Source organism: Camponotus vicinus, unplaced genomic scaffold (assembly GCF_025532165.1).
Source record: "Camponotus vicinus isolate PSW18456_S1 unplaced genomic scaffold, iyCamVici1.0 SCAF_6, whole genome shotgun sequence".
Taxonomy (NCBI): Eukaryota; Metazoa; Arthropoda; class Insecta; order Hymenoptera; family Formicidae; genus Camponotus; species Camponotus vicinus.
The window spans coordinates 10,898,666-10,922,052 of record NW_028141978.1 but is presented as its reverse complement, the minus strand read 5'-3'; the positions used below and the strand labels follow the sequence as shown (position 1 = coordinate 10,922,052).

The following is a 23,387-nucleotide window of genomic DNA, read 5'->3' as shown; positions in this document are numbered from 1 at the left end:
GCTTACAATTAAATGTTCTTCATAAGACATATCACAAGTGTCATATTTTAACCGTTTTAACAAGTTGAAAGTATTACGTAATGTAATTTCTCAGAAACATAATATTGGATTATCATTTTTAATGCTAAATATAAGCTTTCAATTTAGTGATACTTTAATTGATATCAAGAAAATTAAATATGGAGTATTAATTGTAGAAAGATCAAAATGAGATTGCAAACATACCGATTTCTGTTAATTTTTATCAATTAATTATTACCAGTTAATATGTATAATAATAGGAATTTGTGATATAAGGAATATACAAAATATTCCAATCTAATCTGTCTAGCATCAACGTTATCTAATGAGAGATGATAAAAATAGATTGAATTAATCTTGTAAAGATACGATCCAAAGATATGATGACTTTTATCTAATCCAACAGTCTCCTAATTATCTAAGCAAATTGAATGAATGACTCGAAAGATAATCTAACTTATGTCATTATCTGAAATTATGAGAAACGTTATAACATTATAACATTGACATTTAAATATAGAGTTTTAAGAAATTCAGTTCAGCTTTTTCCCTTAATATTCATTATATATTATGAGCTAAAAGCAATATCTTTACTTCATATTCCGTACTAAATGTAAGGTGAATAAAATAGTCATGGGAATAAAAGTGCGGTAAACGCTCTCGGCAGATGGCAAAAATAAAAAATCTGCTTTGAAGCAGGAAACACTCCGATGCAAAGACGGATCGATCAAAAGATTACAGGGTATAGCTTATATTAAATTTCATTAAAACCCAGACGTGTCTTAAACGAGGGAGATTGCGCCGTTAGCGCAATATGTCGCGCACGATGGCGCGTATTGCACGCTCTAATGAGAGTTAGAGTTCATTGTGGGACGTATCGAGTATTTCGTCAAAGGAAAGCATGTCTTAGGGGAATATTTGCAATGTCATGTATAAGGATGTCGAAATCGTGCGAAATCGAGCGATTTTGCTCACGTAGAGAGCAAGCGGTTAGAAATGATCACAAGCAGAATGATGGAGGGGCACACCATCATGTATGGGGGAAAAGATTTTAGTGAGAGGGGAGAGACTCTCTTACAGGATTTATATATATTAGTGATCCGGTGCGAGTCTTTGCGAGTCGTATCGTACGTACGGCAGGAACCGGTCGATTTTAAATGCGGTGCACGTCATATTTTTCAAGGAAAAAACAACAATCTTTTACAAAGAAGAATCGTTGCGAATACGCTGATTGTTTCCAACATAACCAGTGCTTCTGATGTAATGGTGAGATCGATTTTCCGCACGAAAAGATCGTCGCGACAATTGACTGTGACGAATTAAATGAGTTTGTTCCAAGCTATGTTGTCGAGTTTGTGAATCAAAATAGAGATTATTATCATTACGTTATTATTATTACGTAAACTCCTGCTTTTATCGTGTCATTTCACGTTGCAAATAATAAGATTGTCACTGAGATAGTGAATTCTTATTCAACAACTTCAAATTTTACGAATTTTATCAGAAATTGTTTTGCATTGAAAAATAATGGTGTCACCATTTGTGAATTTATATTTATGTTTTAGATGATTTTATCAATCTCAATGACATTATTTAAAGATGTCTTTTGTGAAAAATATGTGACAATTAAAAGAATAAATAAATAAATAAATAAATAAAAATATATATATATATGTATGTGTGTGTGTGTGTATGTAATATTTATTCTTTTAATATTCTTATATATAAGAAATTAAATATATTTGCATGCAAAACAAAATCAAAATATGTCAGTAAAGTATAATAATAATAATTGATAAGAGTTCACTCTTTCTTCTAAAGGGGAAATATATTCCCTTTAGTTTCAAATTCTTCAAGAAACGAGAATAGGAAACTGTATGAATCTAAAGCCGAATCTAAGGACTTCGAATATCGAATATCATGGAGATATTGAAACTCAACTGATAAAGCTTCGATTGAAGATTAAAGTCGACATTATTATCCGGTGAAATTATCGACAAGCTGGATTTCTTGCACAGTATCGAGTTTGTGATTGAAAACATTTGTTCACTGGAGTGATAACACTACATGATTCTAGATGTAATAGAATTTAAAAATTTCTCAAATGATACGTATTTGTTCAAGTTGGATTGATTGATTGATAACAAAGTGGTATGTGTTTATTTAAGTTTACTTCATATAAGATATTGAGAATTTTTTTGAGTGAACAAAAGTAAATTCTTAGAATTCGATTATCAAGTGTAGTTTACCTAAAGATTATAATTTTAAAATGTCCACACAAAATTTTTCTGCTTACTAATCATTATTTTTCTTTGACATTTATTGATATAAGACGTATTTTTATATTGGGAAGTATTAATTATGGATATTACCGGTTTTATATGATGCATCACATAAATGTTCAGTCAATCAAATGTTATTTTCAAAATCAATAATACAGAGTTGATGGATGAAGCAGAGAAAAATAAATTACACTGTCACTCAAAAAAAAGTCACTTAAAGAAATATTTTTTCTGTCAACGAATGGCGTGCATATTTCAGCAGCCTTTAATAAAGAGCTTTTCGTTACAGACGATCCCGTGAGGTCTATTGTAGCACGCAGAGATTGAACGTCTCTGCATCTCGACGGTAGATTTTAACTGTCGCGCCTGTGAGCGAGAAATTTGACAGGTGAGTGAGCGCTGCGGCGCAAACTTTTATCGATATAAATCAAGTACGGTAAAAACCGGCAGGATTGCATCGTAACAATCGTTTAAATCGACTGAAATAACGTCATGATAGATATAATGAACGGCCCGTCAGAGGCGGAAATAAGCCGAATAAAGTAATGAATTATCACGTTACTACCCACACTTAATCAGCAGCTAATGCTACTAATGCCGCAATCATGAAACACTCACGTACACATGTGTGCTTTTTTTTCTTAATTCAATACGCTAAAGTGAACTTTGATTCATCTTCCACTGGTCCCGCTACATACGCACACGCAAACCATGGGGTATTATATATGCATATCGTCAATCGCATGAAGTCTCTTCCGCGTGCACGTTCATTGAAGGAACGCTAAAAGGGAGACACATCTATCACGATAAAGTACCGTTAAACGATCTCTATATGGCGGGGACGAATAGTGAGGATTTTGCGCCGCATGAATTTATGACAAAGCGATCCGTCATTTTCGCCGATCGTGCAATGATTTAATTTCCGTGAAACTGGCCGTGAAATCAAAATCGATCGGGAAAGAAAGGGAGAGAGGGGAGAAGGCGGATGAGCTGTTTCGTATTGTACGATCGGCCATCGGCAAGCGTGTCGTTATTCGAAATCAAGGAAAACGAGGGCGTTGAATGCGATTGTAAATAGGTCACATAAGTCATTGGCACAAGACACGTTTTGCACACATATAACAAAATGCTCGTCGACCACTTTCCTAAGTTGCGAGAATTTCTCGCACATCCAGCAATTCTTCCGCATGCACAATCATTGTCTTAAATGATATTCGCATTAAATTTGAATAAGAATGTCGAGCAAGAGAGATATAAATTATCGTTGAAAAATTTTAAAAATGAAGTTTCTTTTAGATAAAATGATAGTTCAGAATTTTAAAATTATAATTCTAGCTCTGTATTCGAAATAAATATAGATTATGGGGTTAATTATAATATTAATTATAATAAAATAATATATTTTTTAAATCTCTAATAAATTAATAAAATTAATAATCACATATATTTACGCGAATTAAACAAATTAAATTATATACAATTTAAAAAAATAATATTGTACAATATAATATAAACACCTATAAGTTTTCATTAAAAGAATTACATAAATTATTATGTAGATAGTTTTATATAAAAAAATGTTCAGACACAGATAATCATTTAATCGAAGACTTAACAACCTCTTCAATATCAAATAAAGCTTACTATCATTTTATATCTCGAATATCGTATCATGAATTAATGATCAGTAATAGTCTTGTATAATGTAATAAAAGAGAGAACAAAAGAAGAAGTGATCATCGTCGCAAATATCTTCACGAATGTATTATACGTGAACATGATTATAATTTATTTAATCACGTCAATCACACACCGTCACTCATTATCGCAAATAGAATTCCAAAGTAGAATCTTTTCCAAAGCAGATCTTCAATAAATATGAAAATAAAACAGATATTTAAGTGACATTGCAAATTTGTGACTTTTCACAATTCGATATTGACAATTTTATTCGTTTTGATTACATCCATATTACGTTTCAGTACTATTGTTGTTTTCGTATGTGGAATTTTCGAAAATGGAATAAAATTTTGATGAAGCCATTTACACACTATTTCAGGAAAACTACCAAACATATTCGACAAACATCAGTGAGAAATAAATAATTTTGAATCGGTGGAAAAAAAAGTCAACATCGTGAGCGTCGCTTAGAAAAGTACATAAATATTGGCCAGTCATGCCAGTCGATTAATCCGCGATCGCGTCGATATTGATATTAAAACTCAATAAATTGTGAATTATTCATGAACACGCCAGATCGGGCACGGGCTTACGCGAGCTTTTTAACTTCTTCGTGCTAGATAGAACGACGCTTTTATCGACGTCGCACAGAATAACGACAAAAAGCGCCAAACATAGAGCACGTCGCACAAATACAGTGTTAACGACGCAAGTTGTTTTCGTTGAAAATTTCACAAAATCGCCTACAGCATTTCGTAAACAAAAATCAGTTATTTGCAACGAATGGAAATTTTGCAACGAATCTACAATACGCGATGCAGGATTCGAGACCGTTACAAGGCACTTCGTTCGTATTCCATTACCGAGCAATGAAAGGAGATCGATCAAGCTACGTTATAGTCAGTCGAATCGATAGCGACTTAAACTCTCTCGATCAGTCAAGATAAATGGACAACATAATTATGATAGAAACGATAAAAATGATTAGCATTCGTAACGTTCATTTTTTATTAGCGTAATATAGCATCGTATTATTGCGCAAGCTGCTGACATTGCTTCGAGCAAAGAATTTTTTTGCGAATGCATCGAATTTAGGATACCGGTAACGCGCAATCCTTCTTTCATAATGAAAAAGCAGTGAAGAGAAGGGTACAATTTTTGTGGAATTTGTCATCGAATTAAACCAAATCGAATTTTAAAAAATTCGATTTTAATTTAGTTAAAAAATCGATTTTAATTTAGTTAAAAAATTGATTCTAATTTAGTTACAGAATCTACCCTTAAAAAAATTAATACGACAAAATTAAAATTGATTTATACTAATATTATCATAGTTAATAAATAATAAGTAATTAATTCTTGTGAATGAATTTTTCTATTAATATCACGAGCTTTCCTATTTAAGAAACACATCTATTGAATAACTCATATTGCATTTTATGCTCGCAATGTGATATTGATCAGTCATAAAATAATGCCCGATCTTGTTAGTGATGCGCACGTGATTCATGAAATGTTCTTTGTCGTAAATAAGATGATTGAGTTACGAGCTAATCTCTCTCGAGCTAATTAATCCTCCTACTTCTTGGTAGTCAGACACAAATATATTAATGATTAATATTAATATTATAAAGTTATTAATACATTTAATGATTTGTGCACATTACATTATATCAAAATCGACACTACAAATTAATAATAATTAAAAATATTAATCTCGAGGAACATTGTATATCGATCAAGAAATAAAGCGATGAAATAATGATTAATGTATAAAGGAGGCGCTTTCTAAAAATGGTGTATTTTATTCTAAGATGCTAGATTATAAAAAAATAAAGTTTGTTTCATCGATGTTACATCAATCAATTCTGATTAATTAATTTTAAATAGCGCGGTTGAGAGCGTGTTTTATCAAGTTAAATTACAATTTTATAAATTTAATTTTAATTTAAAAATTGGAATTAATTTCAAAAATATAGCTTATATTATTCTGAGTTATTCACATCGCTTCCGTAGCGATCCATTACGGATTTTATTTCATTCCCATTATCATGATAAATAACGTTGAATAAAATTATAACATAACGTCATGAAGTCAAAATAAACGTCAGAATGACACGATAATTTGATCGTAATGAAAAATATAAATGGAGCTTAATCTAAAGGGCCGCTTATTGTTTGAGAATATCGGACACTCGGTTGCACGAATTAGCAATTCGACGGAATGGGATAAACAAATGGCGTAATTAAATATTCACTCTCGTCCCACTGATTTGTAAATTCGACTGGATTTCGTTCCGCCAACAACATACGACGACACCATTTTTATTTATTTACGCGATGACACGTTATCGGCCATAAGCGGAAATTGCATATTGCCTATATCTCACGCGCGCGCGCGATATGTATATTATATCTCGCATTATATTGAATTTTACAGCACGGTTTCATCGCGCGAGAACGAGAATATATTTATTTGAACGCGCGCGCCGCAATTAATTCGATTATCTACTTACGCGTTATGTATGTGCGCTCTGGTTATTAACTGATATAATTTGTACGCCAGGAATTTCTACTTTACACTTTGCAATTTTGCCAACTAAACCGATAATCTCACTTGGCAACATGTTTCGCGAGCATCGTATGTACAGACTGCTAAACTTTGCAAGTGTATTCTTTCAAGATCGATATACACTGACCGGAAAATTTGTAAATGTCAGTAATTTATGAATTTTATACAAATGATCAAAAGATCTTTCAGGAATATTTTTTAAGAAAAATCTTCTAAAGAAATATAATATTTAATGATTTGTGTTATAATTGCATTCTGTTTCTCTCTCGCGATATTACTGATATATCATTTTCTATACGTATGTTTTATTGATTATGTTTTATCATTATGACTTGTATCTATTAATTTATATATATGAATATATATATATATTCACATATATATCACACACACATATATTTATATATATGAATTTATATATATGAATATATAATAGAAAAGTATGTAATAAGAATGTAATTGAATTATAAATTTGAAGCATCGATTATGTTTTTAATAAATTGCTGATGCAACGGATGATTATGTATTCTTGGCTCGTCAATTATGTTCACTAATCAAATTTCCAATCAACTGATCGAACGTCAGAAGTGAATTAACTATTGTCACTTCAATGAATTAACGACAGATCGCAGCTTTTCCCAAAATCCCAAATTAGTCTTTTAAACATATCACTCAATCAATATCAATATCTAACAACTTCATCAATTAACTTAATGATAAAAGAAACAGAGAGAAATATTTCAATAGTTTAATGATTAATTTACAGTTTCAGAAAAAAATGATCCACATGTCTACACATGTGTCTTTAGACCAAGATGCAGCGAGAAATCAAATGTCATGATTTTTCGAAATTTTAATTATTACCTTTAATGAATAATTAAATTTTTTTCAACTTATATTGTAGTAAATTATATGTGGAAAATATATATGATTTTATCCATTCTCTCACAAAGAGAAATATTATAGAAGAATTTAATTTTGTAAAATGTTTCAAAGATCACCCTAGTTTTTTAAATAAAATCATCCTAATTTATTTATGTGAATCAATTTTTCACAGTATTTAGCGTAAAAAGTTATAAAAGTAAGATGACCAAAAATTAAATAATTTACAAGATATTTTATATTTTAATTTGACAATTTTACAAAAATTATGAAATATCTCGTAAAATATTCAATTTTTGGCCATTCTCTTATAACGTTTTACGCTGAATATTGCGAGGAATCGATTTATATAAATTAAATAAATCGACTTATATAAATAATTTGGATAGTTCCATTTAAAACTAGCTTAATCATTACAAATTTTCGAAATATTTACATTTATAAAAAAATAGATATGTTATGTAATACGTGTTCCTTTGGGATTATGCAACTTTTATATAAAGAATATATATATATATATATATATATATATATATATATATATATAAATCTATAAATAGTATAAACTCTATAAAGCAATAAAATTAATAATTAATGTTAATATTAAGACTCGAATATATATTTGGTTCACACATATAAAGTAATGAATTAATTTTTACACAAAATTTGGATAAAATTAAATAAAAATTTCTATTATGTAATAAAGTAAAACTTAAAGAAGAAATAAAAAAATCGAAATAAAGTATATATATTTATGATAGAAATTGCGCGTTATATTTAAAAAAATCTATATTTCAACGATGATTAAAGTATCTATTGTCATTTTGCTGTTTAAACATGGATATTTTAAAAATCTAACGGCCATGTGTCATTTTTAAAAGCTTTTTAATTGATGAATATTTAAGAAGATGCAAATACATTTTTATGTTTAAATACGTGTAACACACAACTATTCTGCTCAATCATCTTTATATTTTATAAATATTAGCAATATATTGTTTTTTGCTATTTAAGTATTATATGCTTTAATTTTAAGTATTATATGCTTTAACCTCGCGAAATACGATATTGCAGTATAATCAAACGCGCTGAACGATGATATTAATATTGGAAACCAGATCTACAATAAAAAGTAGATCAGCAAGAAACTCGTAAATTTACATTAATAACTGACTAAAGCATACAAGAAAATCACATAGCAATTACACAGAATAAATTGTATACTATATCGTACGGAAAAATATATTAAATATATGAAAAAGAATCGACCTTGCAAAATATTTAATTTGTAATTTACAAACGTAGCAATATTTAATTAAAAAATACGACTTATTACAATTAAATATTTCGATGTTGATTAACAATCATTAATATCGCGCGCGTGTATGAAGTAATAATACTTCCAAAATGAAATTTATCATTTATAAAAAACTTATATATATGTCTCTTTTAAATAATAATAAATATAGAATGGAAATATTTACTGATGATACTTTCTAGAAACGAGTCACCCGACTCCATGTTGTGAAAATAATCTCGCAACAATATTACAACGCGTCTCGTCGTCAGCCATGAAATTCATGCATCGATGGACAATGGCCATCAATATTCATACGATAAAAGCATCAGTGCTCAAATTTCGCGACGTAGCTATTACAAGCTGTTTTCGCGACTACCTCGTATGTACGCGAATTCTGGCAATCGTACGGTTATTTTCGTAGAAATGATACATCGCTGCATGCACGAGAGAGGCATACCAGTTCCTAATAATTTATAATATGCGATTATTGCTTGCAGATTTGTGTTTTTCGAATATACGTAATAAATTATGGGACCAAACGGAAATTAATGAAAACTAAATTCCCCTTTTCGCGACTGTGTAATTTTGCGACTGCAGTCACTGAACGGAGAAAACTCGTTTTACAATGAATATTGTTATTCTCCGCATTGCAGGGACATGAACGCGTTATAAACACGCGGATATACGACGCAAAACTGAATTCTCTCTTTTCAAACGAAAATCATGATTGAGCAAATAAGCTACTAAATGAGGGAAAATTGCATCATAGCAGTCGAACGTTACTCCCCCGCTACATGTTATTGTAGGAGTAAAACCTTTGTATAGCTATGGGGATATGAAAATTAGATAAATTAAATAAATTATCGCTTCTAGTCATGCAAATATTTAACAAACAACGTGTATCGGAACAGGCGACAAACAATGGCAAAATGAAAAAGGTTTTCGAAGCGAACAAAAACGGACATTCGAGGGTGGTTTATAATTTTTCAATGATATAATTTGTGTCTCACATTATATAACTATAAAATATCTAATAATATGGAAATTGAACGAGTTATAGAAGACGACATTCGTCGACATTATCGATAAAAGTCATCTTTTAATTCCTCTGAGAAACAACATTAATGTCCCATTTTCTGGCAAATTAATAACTCGTTTCCGAGTGCGAGAACGTAGAAGCTCATGTATTAAGTCGACGTATTCTAGAATAAAAAAATAAAAGTCTGATAAAATCGGAAATAAAGTCATAAAAAATTTCTCGACGATCAATGACGGATAGACAGACAGACGGCGGCGGAGTGTGGCCGGCGGCCGTATATTTCGCGCTCCATCGATCGGAGGGCCCCGAACGGGGCGACAAAAGAGCCGGCGACAGTGCGCGACACGGAGTATTTAAAACCGTTTAGCTATAGAGACAGTTAATTGCGCCAATAATTCCACCGATGGAATAATAATGTCGGTATCGCGCGAGATATATCCCGGGGTGAGGTCCAGGAGAATCGCCGCTGCCGCGAGTCGTTCAATGCGCAGCTAGGCACACCTTGTATAATGATATATTGAGCGACGCGTGGTTGTAATGTCGACATTTTGCTTTAATGTATCACAGAGAATACGACGGAAAACAGGGGAGGGATAGAGGAAGAGAGAGAAAATGTCCCCTAAATATCTCGAATATACGAGAAAGATGAAATGTTCTCCACCTCGATGACATCCTGACGGATATTAAAAAAAGAATTACGGTTATAAGAGAGAAATTACTGTCGTGCTAGGTATATATTTTACGGTACCTGATGTAATTTTAAAGGAAATGAGCAATTTATATTAATTGTATAAATTTTAAATGAAATATTACTTATAGAAAAATATATATGAATAAATTTTATTTCCATTAAATTATGATAATTGCTGATGATAGTTTTTGTCATATAGATAAAAATAAAGAAAGGAATCAATTAATATAATTATTAATATAATTAATTAACATAATTATTTTATTATTATAAATTATTCAAAATATATAATATCATAATATCATAATATCATCTTTCGTCCTGTGAACGTAAAATATTGTATGTCTTTCGAAATTCGTAGAATCTATAAAAGTCCTAAAGTGAAATATATAATCGTGTCAGAATTTTACATCAGTATAATGTTATGTCTCCGAAATAATAATATTAATGAGTCGGTGTGTGTTGAATTATACTTTCTAATCAGAAGCGAACGTTTAACCCATATTGGAACGCGCGCGATTAAGTAATTGTCCGTAATAAGAAATTAGCATGAAACGAACGTTAAGTCAGCTGATCCAACAGGCACGGCGGCGTGGTCGGGATTTAATCTGTAATTTATGATAATCTCGTTATTATACTCGTTCGCCTAGATTTTAATTCTCGTTCGTGCTTAAATCGTTCGCGGTATCGTAATATAAATTAACGAATAATACGCGATAACGGGATACGGCAGTAACATTGTCACCGAAAAAGTAAAAGGCGTCTCATTTTCAATATTGCAGCGACTAATAATCATCTATTATTCTTACGTTTAATTAAATAGCCGGTAATAATCACGCTATAACGAATTTAAGTAAATATAATATGAATGAGCGACTATATTTCTATCCCCTGAGTTTTTGCCTCATTTTTATAAAAGATACCATCCTTCTCTCTAACCCGACTCTAATTTAGCCCTTTTTCGATATAAAATATATACGTTTTTCTACGCATTAATACATATATCTCGCGAATAGAATCGCAAAACTGTAGGCATCAAAAATAAAAATTCTGTTTCTCTCACGCAAATATCATCGTTTTTTAGGACAGTATTTTTCAATTTCATTTGACCCATAAACATATTTCAAGAAATATATTTCATGTTTCGAATTCCAGTACATATATGTAATAAAAAATTTCAATATATATATATTTTTTTTTCTTTTCTCTTAATACATGTAATAGGGTAGAAAAAATATATTAATATTCAATTTTATGAGCATAAAAATATAAAGAATGAAGAGAAATATACGAGAAAGATATCGAAAATATGCTACGAATGTGAGAATTTTAATAAATAATTTTATTTGATTAAATTACTCATGTGTGCAGCTTTCTCTCTTAATTAATTATTCATATTATTAATTTCCATATGTAATCCAGTTTATTATCCCCATGAAATTCTTTTACACAAAATATCGTTATTCTGTTCACCATTTTTATTATGCGGATCTTTTATGACATAGGAAAGTAAATATATGTCGTAAATCTTCGTCACTTTGTTCGATATATTGTCCTCTTCTCTCTTGTTCTCTTTTCTCTTTCATTACTATCGTTATCATACTCTTTTTATTTTTTTTTCTATTTTTTTGGACACTCGTGCTAGTCTTTCTGTAATCTCGATGAAACTTCATCGAGACTTGACCCATTATAGCGTATTAAATTTATCATCGATTAAATGTGAAATAAAGAAAAAAAAATATCGGACAGTGTGTGTTGGAATTTGGTAGAAATAGGAGATTAGGCGAATTAATGCTAATGATAATTAACGCTGATGTTAATACTAATTAAATTAAATTAAATTTTCTGATGTATCAATTAGATTTAGAATGAAAGACACACTGGTAATCATTAATTAATATTGTTTAAATAGTCAAAACCTTATCAGTGAAATGATTTTAAAATCTTTTTAAATCTTTCTGATCGCGTTCGTTAGTGTTAACATTAATTATTACTAACTATAATTAACTAAATTTTCATTCTCTTTGCATCATTATATAAATTATGTAATGCAATGCAATAATCACATTAATATTTTTGAGATATTATATGTGTATAAAGATAAATTAGGTTTCACATTATTGAAAGTTTTTATGTATTTCTGTCATATGTTATTTCTTTAAAACTTGCACTATCATAGTTTATAACACGATAAAAAAATATTATTGCGTTCTATAAAAATTCCAATAAAAATCTTTATCGAACAGCTGATTGCACAAGCGTTACATTTTCAATTTCTTGCCGCCAGATAATACACCAGCTGACTGGACGTCACGTGTTCGCTATTAATGGCTTATTTATCGTTTTTAACCTCCCGTGAAATTGTCGCGTCGTCGAGGTTAAGTTTGTGTGATATCACATTTGTTTAGCGTCTCTTCACCGGTGGTACTTAATATCGTTGTCGTTGTTTAATAATATTTAATATCGTTGTTATTGTTTAATATAATAATATTGACAACCGCGGAAATTCGATGGCGTCGATAATATGACAAAGTCGTGAAACATACATTACATCTGTCAATCAACGACAAGTACAGCTGACAGCTAGTAGGATGCAAAAGCAACGTTAGTGCGCGAAATGCTATCGTATCGTACGAATGATGACCCATGCTTTTTTGAGGTTAAATATGCCGCTATCATCGTTCCACATTTCATATATCGTCTGTGCGAATTTTAATTAATTCCGCGAGCGGGCCGCATCTCGCGCAAGTAAACGCGCGCGATATTGTGCCACACGTGACACATAAAAGATTGCGATGATAATGGTGGCATTGGAATAATGACTGCGATAGCACCAATTCCTTCCGCATTGAAAAACGATAATGCAAGTTTAAGCGTGGTGCACGCTTTTGTTTCAGCTAAAGTGCAATATGGCCTTGCTACGTTACACATGGATTTTAATATTATTAGGTAAGATGTAAAAAAGAATATAAAAAGCATATGTTAAAGTATCTTTTGTTTTTGCACTCTATTCTATGTATTATATGTTATCTTTTATATATTTGCAGCTTTAACGTATGTTCAGGGAGCCCTTAAAGTGTCAACGCAGGATTTAGAAGTACATCTCAATCAACAAAAATCATTTAACATTTCCTTAACGTGAGTATAAATTGTTACGTGTCACTAACTTGTGCTATTGCATCACGCTGTGCTATGAATATTATCGAGTACTTATGGATTTTATTGGCTATTACATATTATATTGCATGGATTGCATATATATTGCATTTAGGAGCTTCTGTATATATTTGCAATATTGGCATCGTAATTGATATCTATGAACTATAGTAATAGAAACTAATCTTATATATAAGTGATAAACAGTATATTACAACATGTGACAGTATATTGAAACATGTGTATATTACTTCACTCTTATTCTACTTGTATCACTTAATCGTAGCATGCTACAATCATGACAGGATTAGTCTTATCATACATTGTAAAAGTACTGATAATAATAAGCGGATAATGATATTAAAACATGATATCATCCCTGGACTTTACACTTTATCATTCAATTCATGTAGATACTTGAGAGATAGCTTATTCGTTTCATTGTGCGTGAAAATTATAATAAATATATATATATATATATATATATATATATATATATTTTTATTATAATTTTCACGTACAATGAAATGAATAAGCTATCTCTTAAATATATATATATATTAAAAAATAATTAAATGTATATTTTTTTGTATTACATTATATCATGTCTCTCTTATTTTTCAGGGAAGCTTTATCTGACACAAATGCAACAGTTATAATAGATATACAGCATCCTGATTTAATATCTACAAATCCATCTAACTTTACTATTACATCGGATGTAAAAGAAAGGATTATTTATGTAAAAGGTCTGAGTGCGGGTCACTCAATTGTTAGTGCTAATGTAACTCCCAGTAATATTACAGAGTAAGTATAAATAATGAATATTTTAAGTTTTAAGTTTTAATCAATTATTACATATAGTTGTGGCTTATATATAAAAAAATATTTATGTTTATAATAACAGTTGATCACAAACATATTTTATTTGAATAATGTAAATATTCATCATTAAATATTACGCAACAATAAACAGTAAAGAGCAGAGATCTATGGCATCGATGCCTCTCCTATCTTTATGACTAATTCTGAAAAGATTTTGATCAATGTTACATTCACATTCCATTGCATTGAGCTAAGACTGCACAGATAGCCTTTTGGCCTAAACTTGTCAAGCTGAAACTTGAAGTTTGGTCAGTCTGTATTCAGATTTTGAATGGATTACATTCTAATTTAATACTGTTTAAATTTAATAATGTTTCAACTTGTCTATAACTAATAAAAATTATTTCAATATATTTTTCGGTGATGTTGATAAATGTGTGATGTTTATATAATATGTGTATACCCTCCCCAGTAAAGTAAATTTTAAATTATTATTATATTGTATATTATATACTTCTTAAAATTGTGGATCTCAAGAAATTACTGTGTAAAAGAAAATCTAATTTGTCAGATTTTTAATAATCATAAAAACTATTGAAAAATGTATAAAATTATCATTATACCACGAGATCAATTACATACTGTCGATTTAAAGTGAGCAAAAATTCTATTCTATTTTTTACATTATATATTTTACTATATATATTTACATTATATTATTTAATGCATTTCATTATATCCCTTTTTAAAGTAATTTTATTAATATTCTATAAGTGAAATTAATTTCTTTTATATATTTTTTTTTTTAGTTTCTCTCAAGCATTTGTTAGAGTGACTATAGAGAAATCGGATGTGCTGTACCACATTAGTGCTGTGGTTGGATGGATATATTTTTTAGCATGGAGTGTAAGCTTCTATCCACAAATCTATATTAATTATAAACGAAAAAGTGTTGTGGGACTTAACTTCGATTTTCTCTCACTAAATGTTGTCGGTTTTTTTATGTATGCATTATTTAATTGTGGCCTTTTTTGGATACCTGAGATTGAGGTAAGATATTGCTATTTCTTATTATAGAGGAATTTTAAAAATAAAAATTCTTTTACAAAAATACTAAACATAAATAAATAAGATCTAGATCTCTCTTATTACTTTTTTATAATTCAATAGGGTTATTTTTTTTGGATGATAGAACTTCAATTCCTGTTATAAAAAGAAAATAACTGATTAATTTATTATAATATTTTCAGGATGAATATTTTAATCGATATCCAAAAGGTTTGAATCCTGTACAAATCAATGATATATTTTTCTCTCTACATGCAGTATTTGCTACTGTTATAACTATCGGACAGTGTTTCATTTTTGAGGTAATTAAATATATAATAGTTACATAACTGAAACAGAGAGTTTTTATATAAGATTATTAAATATCATGCTAGACCATGTAAATTGAAACATAAATGTATTAATTTTTACTTTAGATTGGTAATCAAAGAGTATCAACGACTGCACGTATTATTCACGGAATATTTGCCATTTTTATATTAATATCTTTGGTATTATCCTTCGTCAACACAATCCACTGGCTAGATTTTCTCTATTACTGTAGTTATGTCAAGCTCAGTATAACGCTTATTAAATATGTACCGCAAGCATATTACAATTATAGAAGAAAGTCCACAGTTGGTTGGAGTATAGGAAATATATTCTTAGATTTTACCGGTGGCACTCTATCAATGCTACAAATGATACTCAACGCTTATAATTATGGTAAAAATATAGATATACAATTAAACTTATATCTCTTTAACCTGCGCACATATCATATTATAAATTAATTCTCGCGAAATATTAATATATCATAATTTTTATCTCAGATGATTGGGAAAGTATTTTTGGAGATCCGACTAAATTTGGTCTAGGATTCTTTTCTGTGGCATTTGATATATTTTTCATAATTCAACATTATGTCCTATACAGGTATGTATGCATGCATGCTTTAGTATTGCCTGTGCTTTATATTTGTTTTTTCTTGTTCTTCACCATTTTACTGAATAATTTTTTAAAGATACTGATCCTATCAGTTACCAGTAGAATAATGCATCTTATGTGTGAATCATTTCTCATACTCTTTATATAAAATCCAATAAATGTATTTTATTAATATCTTATGCATGCAAGAAATAAATACGTTTTTAACCCCATTTTATGTTGCATTTTTAATTGCACGTTTAAAATATTTATTGTTGATTGCATGATTTTATTAACTGTTAAAATAAATTTATTTCGGTAATTCGCTATGTTAATTATTTAATTAATATCGAAAGATCTTGTATATGAGTTTAACGTTTTCGCGTAAAAATGAAAAATCTTCATTTACTGGATTTTCTTAATCATATATATAACTGTGTTGTACCATTACCAAACTATGTTACCCTTCCATCTAATCGACCAAGTAAGTTATACAATTGTAGATAGAGCGAGACTTTGATTTTACAGATATAATGATGAAAAGGTGATTGATCTGAACGGCAAAATATAACGACATCGTCGAGAACTTAATTTCCTTCCTTAAAAATTTTTCCATGATCCACGTTTTATACATATGTGCATTTTTTAAATCATTTCGCATCATTTGCATAAATAATTCTTCATTCGTCATTATCATGTACTTCAGATATCATTAAGTAGAAAATAAAGTGCGTATATAACGAGTATATATACGCACAAGCATACGTGATATTGAAAAATACGCACATTTTGATACATATTCTCTTTTCATCTCAATACTTATTCCGAAAACAAATTCCGTGGAACGTATTTTTTTTAAATTATATATATAGGTAAAAATAAATATATGTAGCATATATTATATGTATATAGATATATTTTAAATATATACATATAATATATTTTTTTATTACGAATGCGCGTATGATGTGAAGGAGACAGAGAGACAAATATGTTTTTTTATAAAGATATCAATTTTTGTTATGTAATGTTTTTTATAATATCTTAAAAAAAAAATATACATATATATTTAAATATTCAAATCAAAGTATATATATTCATTAGTATTATTATAATACTGATAAAAATAATTTATTTTTTTCTTAATTTATAACTCTAATTTGACTAAGTCTCAAATTGGAAAAATAAAATAAAATATCTTCATAGGATCATAATGCATCTTAGCATAAATTGAAATAACGTCATATCAGAAAAAATTTAAATGAATAATGCTCTTAATCTAATGATCTTATGAGGAACTTGCATAAATTACAAAATTCAACATATTTGATGATATTATTAAAAATTTATAAATGAAGTATTATGAAGTATTTATTATTATTTAATATGTAGCAATATACCAAAAATGTAAAATTAAAATATTAAAATAATGATATATGTATATAGAGACTTGGGAAGATTTTCTAATGTGTGTAGATAAATTTTGTTGAAGAGTTACAAAACAATTATTTTTATAATTATATTAACAATAAAATAGCATGTTTTATGCGGGCAATATCTGTCTTGATATAAAATACTATTTTCATTGTTTTGTACAATTTATCGATTTGTATTTAAAATATGTATAATATATTATTAAAGTATATATATTATATATCTTATAAATGTTGTATGTTCCGTAGAGCAGAATATGGTAAATATGATAAATAAGGATGACTATTTATATAATATATGCATGAAGCATGTTTTGCGTTGATTTTTACATCGATATTTACGTTTAATTGCGGCAAGTCTTTTTCAATTTGCACGAAAGACTGCGGCGATTTTAGGTGAACATTACAATTTGGGAGAGTAATCGTCCAAATAAGTTTGAATGTTGAATAAATACGATTTTGTGTGTACATTCCCGTATACCGTCCGAATGAGTGCGTATGTATGGTTTTCATCATTAACCCGGGAAATAAATGCCTGTCCTTTTACCTCTGCATTACGAGCTAATACGTAAAGATAATATATTGCGTTGTTTAAATGTTTTATTGATAATATATAAACGTTATTTCTCATATATCTCTTTTGCTATTTTTTATTTATATGATGAATATTTATGATAAATTATATGATAAATAAATCGATTAAATAATTTGATGGGCAAATTTATATTAGAAATTTTTTATATAATCACGAAGATTTTAAAATTAATTTTAGAAATAAATTTCTCTATTGCGTTCAATTTATTATTATAATTTTTCATACCTGATATTGTGAAGTAAATATTAGTTGTGCGAATAATTATTATACGATGTATGAATAATTAACATAAATGAATTATTTGTACCTTTTCGAAATGTAACGATAAAAAATAAAAAGTTAAACCGCGTCAATATTTACGCGAACTTTCCCTTTCGTATGAAAAGAAAAAATTGGCCATTTGAATTCCCGGGTTAATATTAAGTTCGCTAACTCGACTAACTCTACTAACCAGTTTAATGCACTCTGATGACGATATTTAGCGAGACATTTTTTTTTTAAGCATACCCGAAGGAGATCGACGAATCTCCGAAATCGTCGTTCGCTACCGAATGTACCTAAAGAATGTGTCGTAATTCCTTTCCTTACAGGAATCGTACCGAGTATATCCACCTGCCTGGCCATTGTCAGGAGAAATCCGAGAGCGGATGCGACGTATAAACACATCTCGCTTGCCGCTACGTCAGAACGCTTAAAACATAATACTCGTCGCAAACCCTTTTTCCTCGTCGACGATTCATCACTTACGCACATTATTTCACATATCTCGCAAGAAATTCGCACGGGGATTCTACGCAAAGCGAAAGCTTCTTCTCCCCCCCCCCCCTTTTGAATCGAGACTGAATTGACTTACCTCGGGGAGAACTGCTCCACTGACGTCGAAAAAAAGATAGACCTCTGTCTGACGTCGAACCACCTCTCCTTGTGAAAACGCACAGAAACGAATCGCACGCAAAGGCACGCAACGTGTGCTTGCACCGCTCGAAAAACAAAAAAAAAATGACAAAACGTCCGCCGACAAGCGCACACGGTCGCGCGTTTCGAAACCTTCGCCATATTCTGATAATCGCAATTCGATACCAGCAGCGCGCGCAGCCTTCGATCCATCGCGCGGAAACGTCACGTCTCGATCGCTCGATTGCGCAGAGCTTCAAGTCGTCGCATCAAGCTGCTCGTCTTGTCGATCGTTGCGGCAGGTAGGATTTTCTTTTATTCTCAAGTGTTCACCCGATGTTCTACGAATAAAAGAATAATTTAGAAGCGCGAAATTACTTGGAGTGATTTAGAAGTAATGCGTCATGTCAACGTGTCATTTTCACGTTATTATGCGATATACAACATAACATAACCTATAAAAACAGTGCACTCCTCTAGAGTGATGTGTGTGGAGTATATTTAAAAATTTATATATTTTTTATTATTTATGTTATGTTGTATATTTAGCGCATAAACGAGGAAAACATGAATTTTCAAGTTGCAAAGTTGCATTTTAAAATTGTAATTTGGAATTATGAGAAGCTATACTCGTTATATCTATCTTGAGATCATTGTTATAAGCTTATACTTTATGTGTGAATGTATATAAGTCTCACATTAGTAATTTTACAGGCCTAAATATTTGCTTATTTCAGAATGATTGCGTCACTTGCACGAATCAGCAGTTCTGCAATTGGCCAGAGAAACTTTAATTGCTGGACAGCGGCAATTACAAAGAAGCACAGAAGGGTATATGAACGAACATATCCTACAACTCTTGTTTTGTCAGATGGAAGTAGTATAGAGATCGAGTACCACGAGCCACGAAAGATAATAACTCTCCCGTTAAATATCAAGGAACTTACACCGGAACAACAAAAGAAGCGACTCGAGATACGTAAACCAAAAAGGAAGGTAGTCATAACCAAGGAAATTGAAGACACCTATGATGAGAACAGGTATCTCAATTTTAAAAAGTGATGACAGGTATGCCAACTTTAAAAAGTTGTATTTTAAGCGTTTCTGAGAACTGTATTATACGTGCTAAATCTATGTCAAAATATAAAAATCTAAGGATGATACAAGGATCCTTTCTATCTTTCATATATTTTTAGTTTTCTGTAATATTAAATTATTACATATCCATTTCCTCTGCATCATTGAGGAAATGTAAATACTATTATTATAAATTTTTGTGTCAAAGCATAGTAGTAAACAGATCTAATCTGTATCACTGTTAATTGTATCTAAATATTTTTAATTGTATATTGCATTTCTTGTATAAAATAGAAAATACCATTTATATGACATCGATATTACATTGCTATGAATATTGTTCTGAAAATATAAAATAATGTTTGTAATTCTTTATAATGGCACAGTAGTGAATTAATAATGCAATAAAGATTATAGGTATACAATTATGCAAGATAATATTAATCTCTTTCTTCCCATGGAATTATATTTTTCTTTCACTATTAAAATTATAAAAATTGATAAAAGGTATATATTTCGTAATTGTGAAATAATTATGAAACCGAAAAATGAATATAATAATTTGTAGATTTTTCCTTCAGAGCGTCCTTGAACTTGTCTGAAAAAGAAAGTAGACTATACGCGACGGAAATCGAATTGATTACGGGTTCGAACCGCTTTCGAATAATATTCCTCTCTCAATGAGCAATAATCGTTTGGGCAATAAACCCGTTTTCACATCCGGATGAGGGAGCCGCATAGTTGTGGGAGCCTCGAGTGAAATTTCGTTGCAATGCGCGTATGACGTATGTCATGACGAATTGCAACAGACATTAAATATTCGTTAAATAAGTTTTCATCTCTTCGATTCAATGTATGCGATTCGCGTTTCATTTATTTTATCTATTGAGAATTATTTTATTAATTATACTGTATATTATTCGATAATTGAACGTCAGTCCATTTGTGTACGCATGCTACATTTTACAGGATTCGAGATGTAACATATCGAAACATATACGATATGATTGCCGGTTATTAGACAATAGCGTATTCTTCTTCAAGTGGCGCACGTGCTCTGTCATTTCTGCGGTATGTCGCGTGACAAGAGAGGTTTGCCACGACCGACGTCGACGGTCATGTCGTTTGTTTTAAAGCGATTTCCTTCGTGACTTTCTCCGATTCTCGCCTTCGCACCACAGAACGCACTTTTCGTCCTCGCGCTAACCGTAAATAATTACCGGACGAAACGGCGGATGAACTTTCGACGACGTGCTATAATTGAAAGTCTCGTTGTTGCACTAAAGGCAAGCGAAAGTGATGGATTAATATAAATGTCCTTACAGCCGATGTTTAAAAATTTATCCGATATTTATTTGCGAAAGACGAACGAGCTGAGTGTGTTGTAAATTTTTCATGACTTTTTCGACTGACATAATATTATCTATACACATAAAGTTATAGTGTAAATGATATTATGTTACATTTTTACACGATTCCTAAATAGAAAAAAGAATATATGCTATATATGTATATTCATTTTTTTTAATTTACTAGTATAAAAAATTTTTCATGACTTTTTCGACTGACAAATAATATTATCTGTATACATAAAGCTATAGTGTAAATGATATCATGTTACATTTTTACATGATTCCTAAATAGAAAAAAGAATATATGCTATATATGTATATTCATTTTTTTTAATTTACTAGTATAAAAAATTTTTCATAACTTTTTCGACTGACAAATAATATTATCTGTATACATAAAGCTATAGTGTAAATGATATCATGTTACATTTTTATACGATTCCTAAATAGAAAAAAGAATATATGCTATATATGTATATATACATTCTTTTTTAATTTACTAGTATAAAGAATTTTCGATATGCGCGGGATGATTTAGGAAAAAAAAACATGCCAAACGATTATTAAAATTTTAAGAAATTGAGAGATTACTTTCTAAAATTTTTTATTTGCATAATTATATTTATTATATATTTATATTGCACGATACACACGATTCGATTACATTGGAAAATTTATACGTTACCAGCATATTGAATTCGGCTAGGAATGCGTGATACAATGTATCAGTGCGTCCATCAAAACAATTATTGCATGCACTTTCGCGGTGAAATCATCATTGCGACAGAAGTGTGAAAATTGTTAGGCAACAATATGGGGGATAGATGAACTATCTACAAGGTGCTGAAACGCGTCCAGCATACAATCATATCATCAAAGCGCGCTTTGAATATGCTATTTCGACGAACGTTATTAATACATACATTACACTCGTCATAGAATCGATTATCAGCTGATGTTGTTCAAAGTCAAGCGGCTCATTATTGTCTAACTGATAATAAGTATATTCAAAATGGAAGTAGTATATTTAAAATATCCTATATTTAAAATGAAAGGAACAGTGACCTTAATCGATATTTTTTTTTAAATTAACCCAATATATTAAAAAAGAAAAAGAAAAAAAATTACGCAGAATATGCATCTGTATTCCATTATGATAATAAGTGAATTTTTTGGAATATAATAGAATCGTGATTATGTTAATATAAAGTATATAATGAAATAAGAATCCAAATATAATAATCGTTACGTCTAAAATTAATGAAAATTAAAGAAGAAATTCTCATATTTTTATTTCCAAAGTTTTTTTGTTATTACTCTTAATTTAATTGTATTTAATTATTAACTATCAATAATTATTATTTCATGATTTTTCACAGATATAAATATCTGAGAAATATTTTATACTTCGATATACATTTTAATATAATAAAAAATACTATTGCTGAAAAGCTTAGTTTGTATAGTTCAAGGGAAAAATTGCAATTTGCAACAGAGCGAAATTCTTATGCTATTATATAACAGCTCGCGAATTATTACCTACTTTTGCGTAATTATCTACATAATTATATCGCAGCACATTGAATGTTACTAATGTAAATAGTACACATTGTG

At 29.9% G+C, this 23,387-nt stretch overlaps 2 protein-coding genes and 1 long non-coding RNA gene across 10 annotated transcripts in view; 2 read left to right on the top strand and 1 right to left on the bottom strand.

Annotated features, from left to right (window-relative positions):
* Nucleotides 1-19,587, bottom strand: part of LOC145973810 (uncharacterized) — an 82,055-nt gene extending 62,468 nt beyond the window's left edge. The window contains exon 1 of one of the 2 annotated variants that reach the window (XR_014439554.1): nucleotides 19,304-19,587. This is a non-coding gene — a long non-coding RNA (uncharacterized LOC145973810). The remainder of the gene's footprint in view (nucleotides 1-19,303) is intronic. The other variant, XR_014439553.1, reaches the window with a different exon arrangement.
* Nucleotides 1,139-20,221, top strand: Ctns (lysosomal cystine transporter cystinosin). 7 transcript variants are annotated; one of them, XM_083103385.1, is made up of 12 exons: nucleotides 1,139-1,287; nucleotides 1,863-2,172; nucleotides 2,593-2,691; nucleotides 13,365-13,416; nucleotides 13,515-13,605; nucleotides 14,248-14,430; nucleotides 15,258-15,498; nucleotides 15,699-15,818; nucleotides 15,933-16,221; nucleotides 16,329-16,431; nucleotides 19,534-19,646; nucleotides 20,082-20,221. In XM_083103385.1, exons 4-12 carry the CDS (start codon nucleotides 13,377-13,379, stop codon nucleotides 20,084-20,086), a joined length of 1,185 nt encoding a protein of 394 aa, XP_082959511.1. In that variant the 5' UTR covers nucleotides 1,139-1,287; nucleotides 1,863-2,172; nucleotides 2,593-2,691; nucleotides 13,365-13,376; the 3' UTR covers nucleotides 20,087-20,221. The 7 variants fall into 7 exon arrangements, with proteins under 7 accessions (XP_082959511.1, XP_082959512.1, XP_082959515.1 ...); XM_083103386.1 differs by having other exon boundaries at nucleotides 1,843-2,172; XM_083103383.1 differs by lacking the exons at nucleotides 1,139-1,287; nucleotides 1,863-2,172; nucleotides 2,593-2,691 and adding an exon at nucleotides 10,011-10,220.
* Nucleotides 20,083-20,844, top strand: Mrpl55 (mitochondrial ribosomal protein L55). Its single transcript, XM_083103390.1, has one exon. It carries the CDS (start codon nucleotides 20,083-20,085, stop codon nucleotides 20,404-20,406), a length of 324 nt encoding a protein of 107 aa, XP_082959516.1. The 3' UTR covers nucleotides 20,407-20,844.
* The last annotated feature ends 2,543 nt before the right edge of the window (nucleotides 20,845-23,387 follow it).

What these genes read in the sequence shown, in the direction of transcription:
- Ctns (XM_083103383.1), top strand. Translation starts at nt 10,191, where the DNA reads ATGTCGGTATCGCGCGAGATATATCCCGGG. An exon ending in CGCGCGAGATATATCCCGGG is followed by an intron (nt 10,221 to 13,364) that starts GTGAGGTCCAGG and finishes CTTTTGTTTCAG; the next exon opens with CTAAAGTGCAATATGGCCTT. An exon ending in ACTCAACGCTTATAATTATG is followed by an intron (nt 16,222 to 16,328) that starts GTAAAAATATAG and finishes TTTTTATCTCAG; the next exon opens with ATGATTGGGAAAGTATTTTT.
- Mrpl55 (XM_083103390.1), top strand. Translation starts at nt 20,083, where the DNA reads ATGATTGCGTCACTTGCACGAATCAGCAGTTCTGCAATTGGCCAGAGA.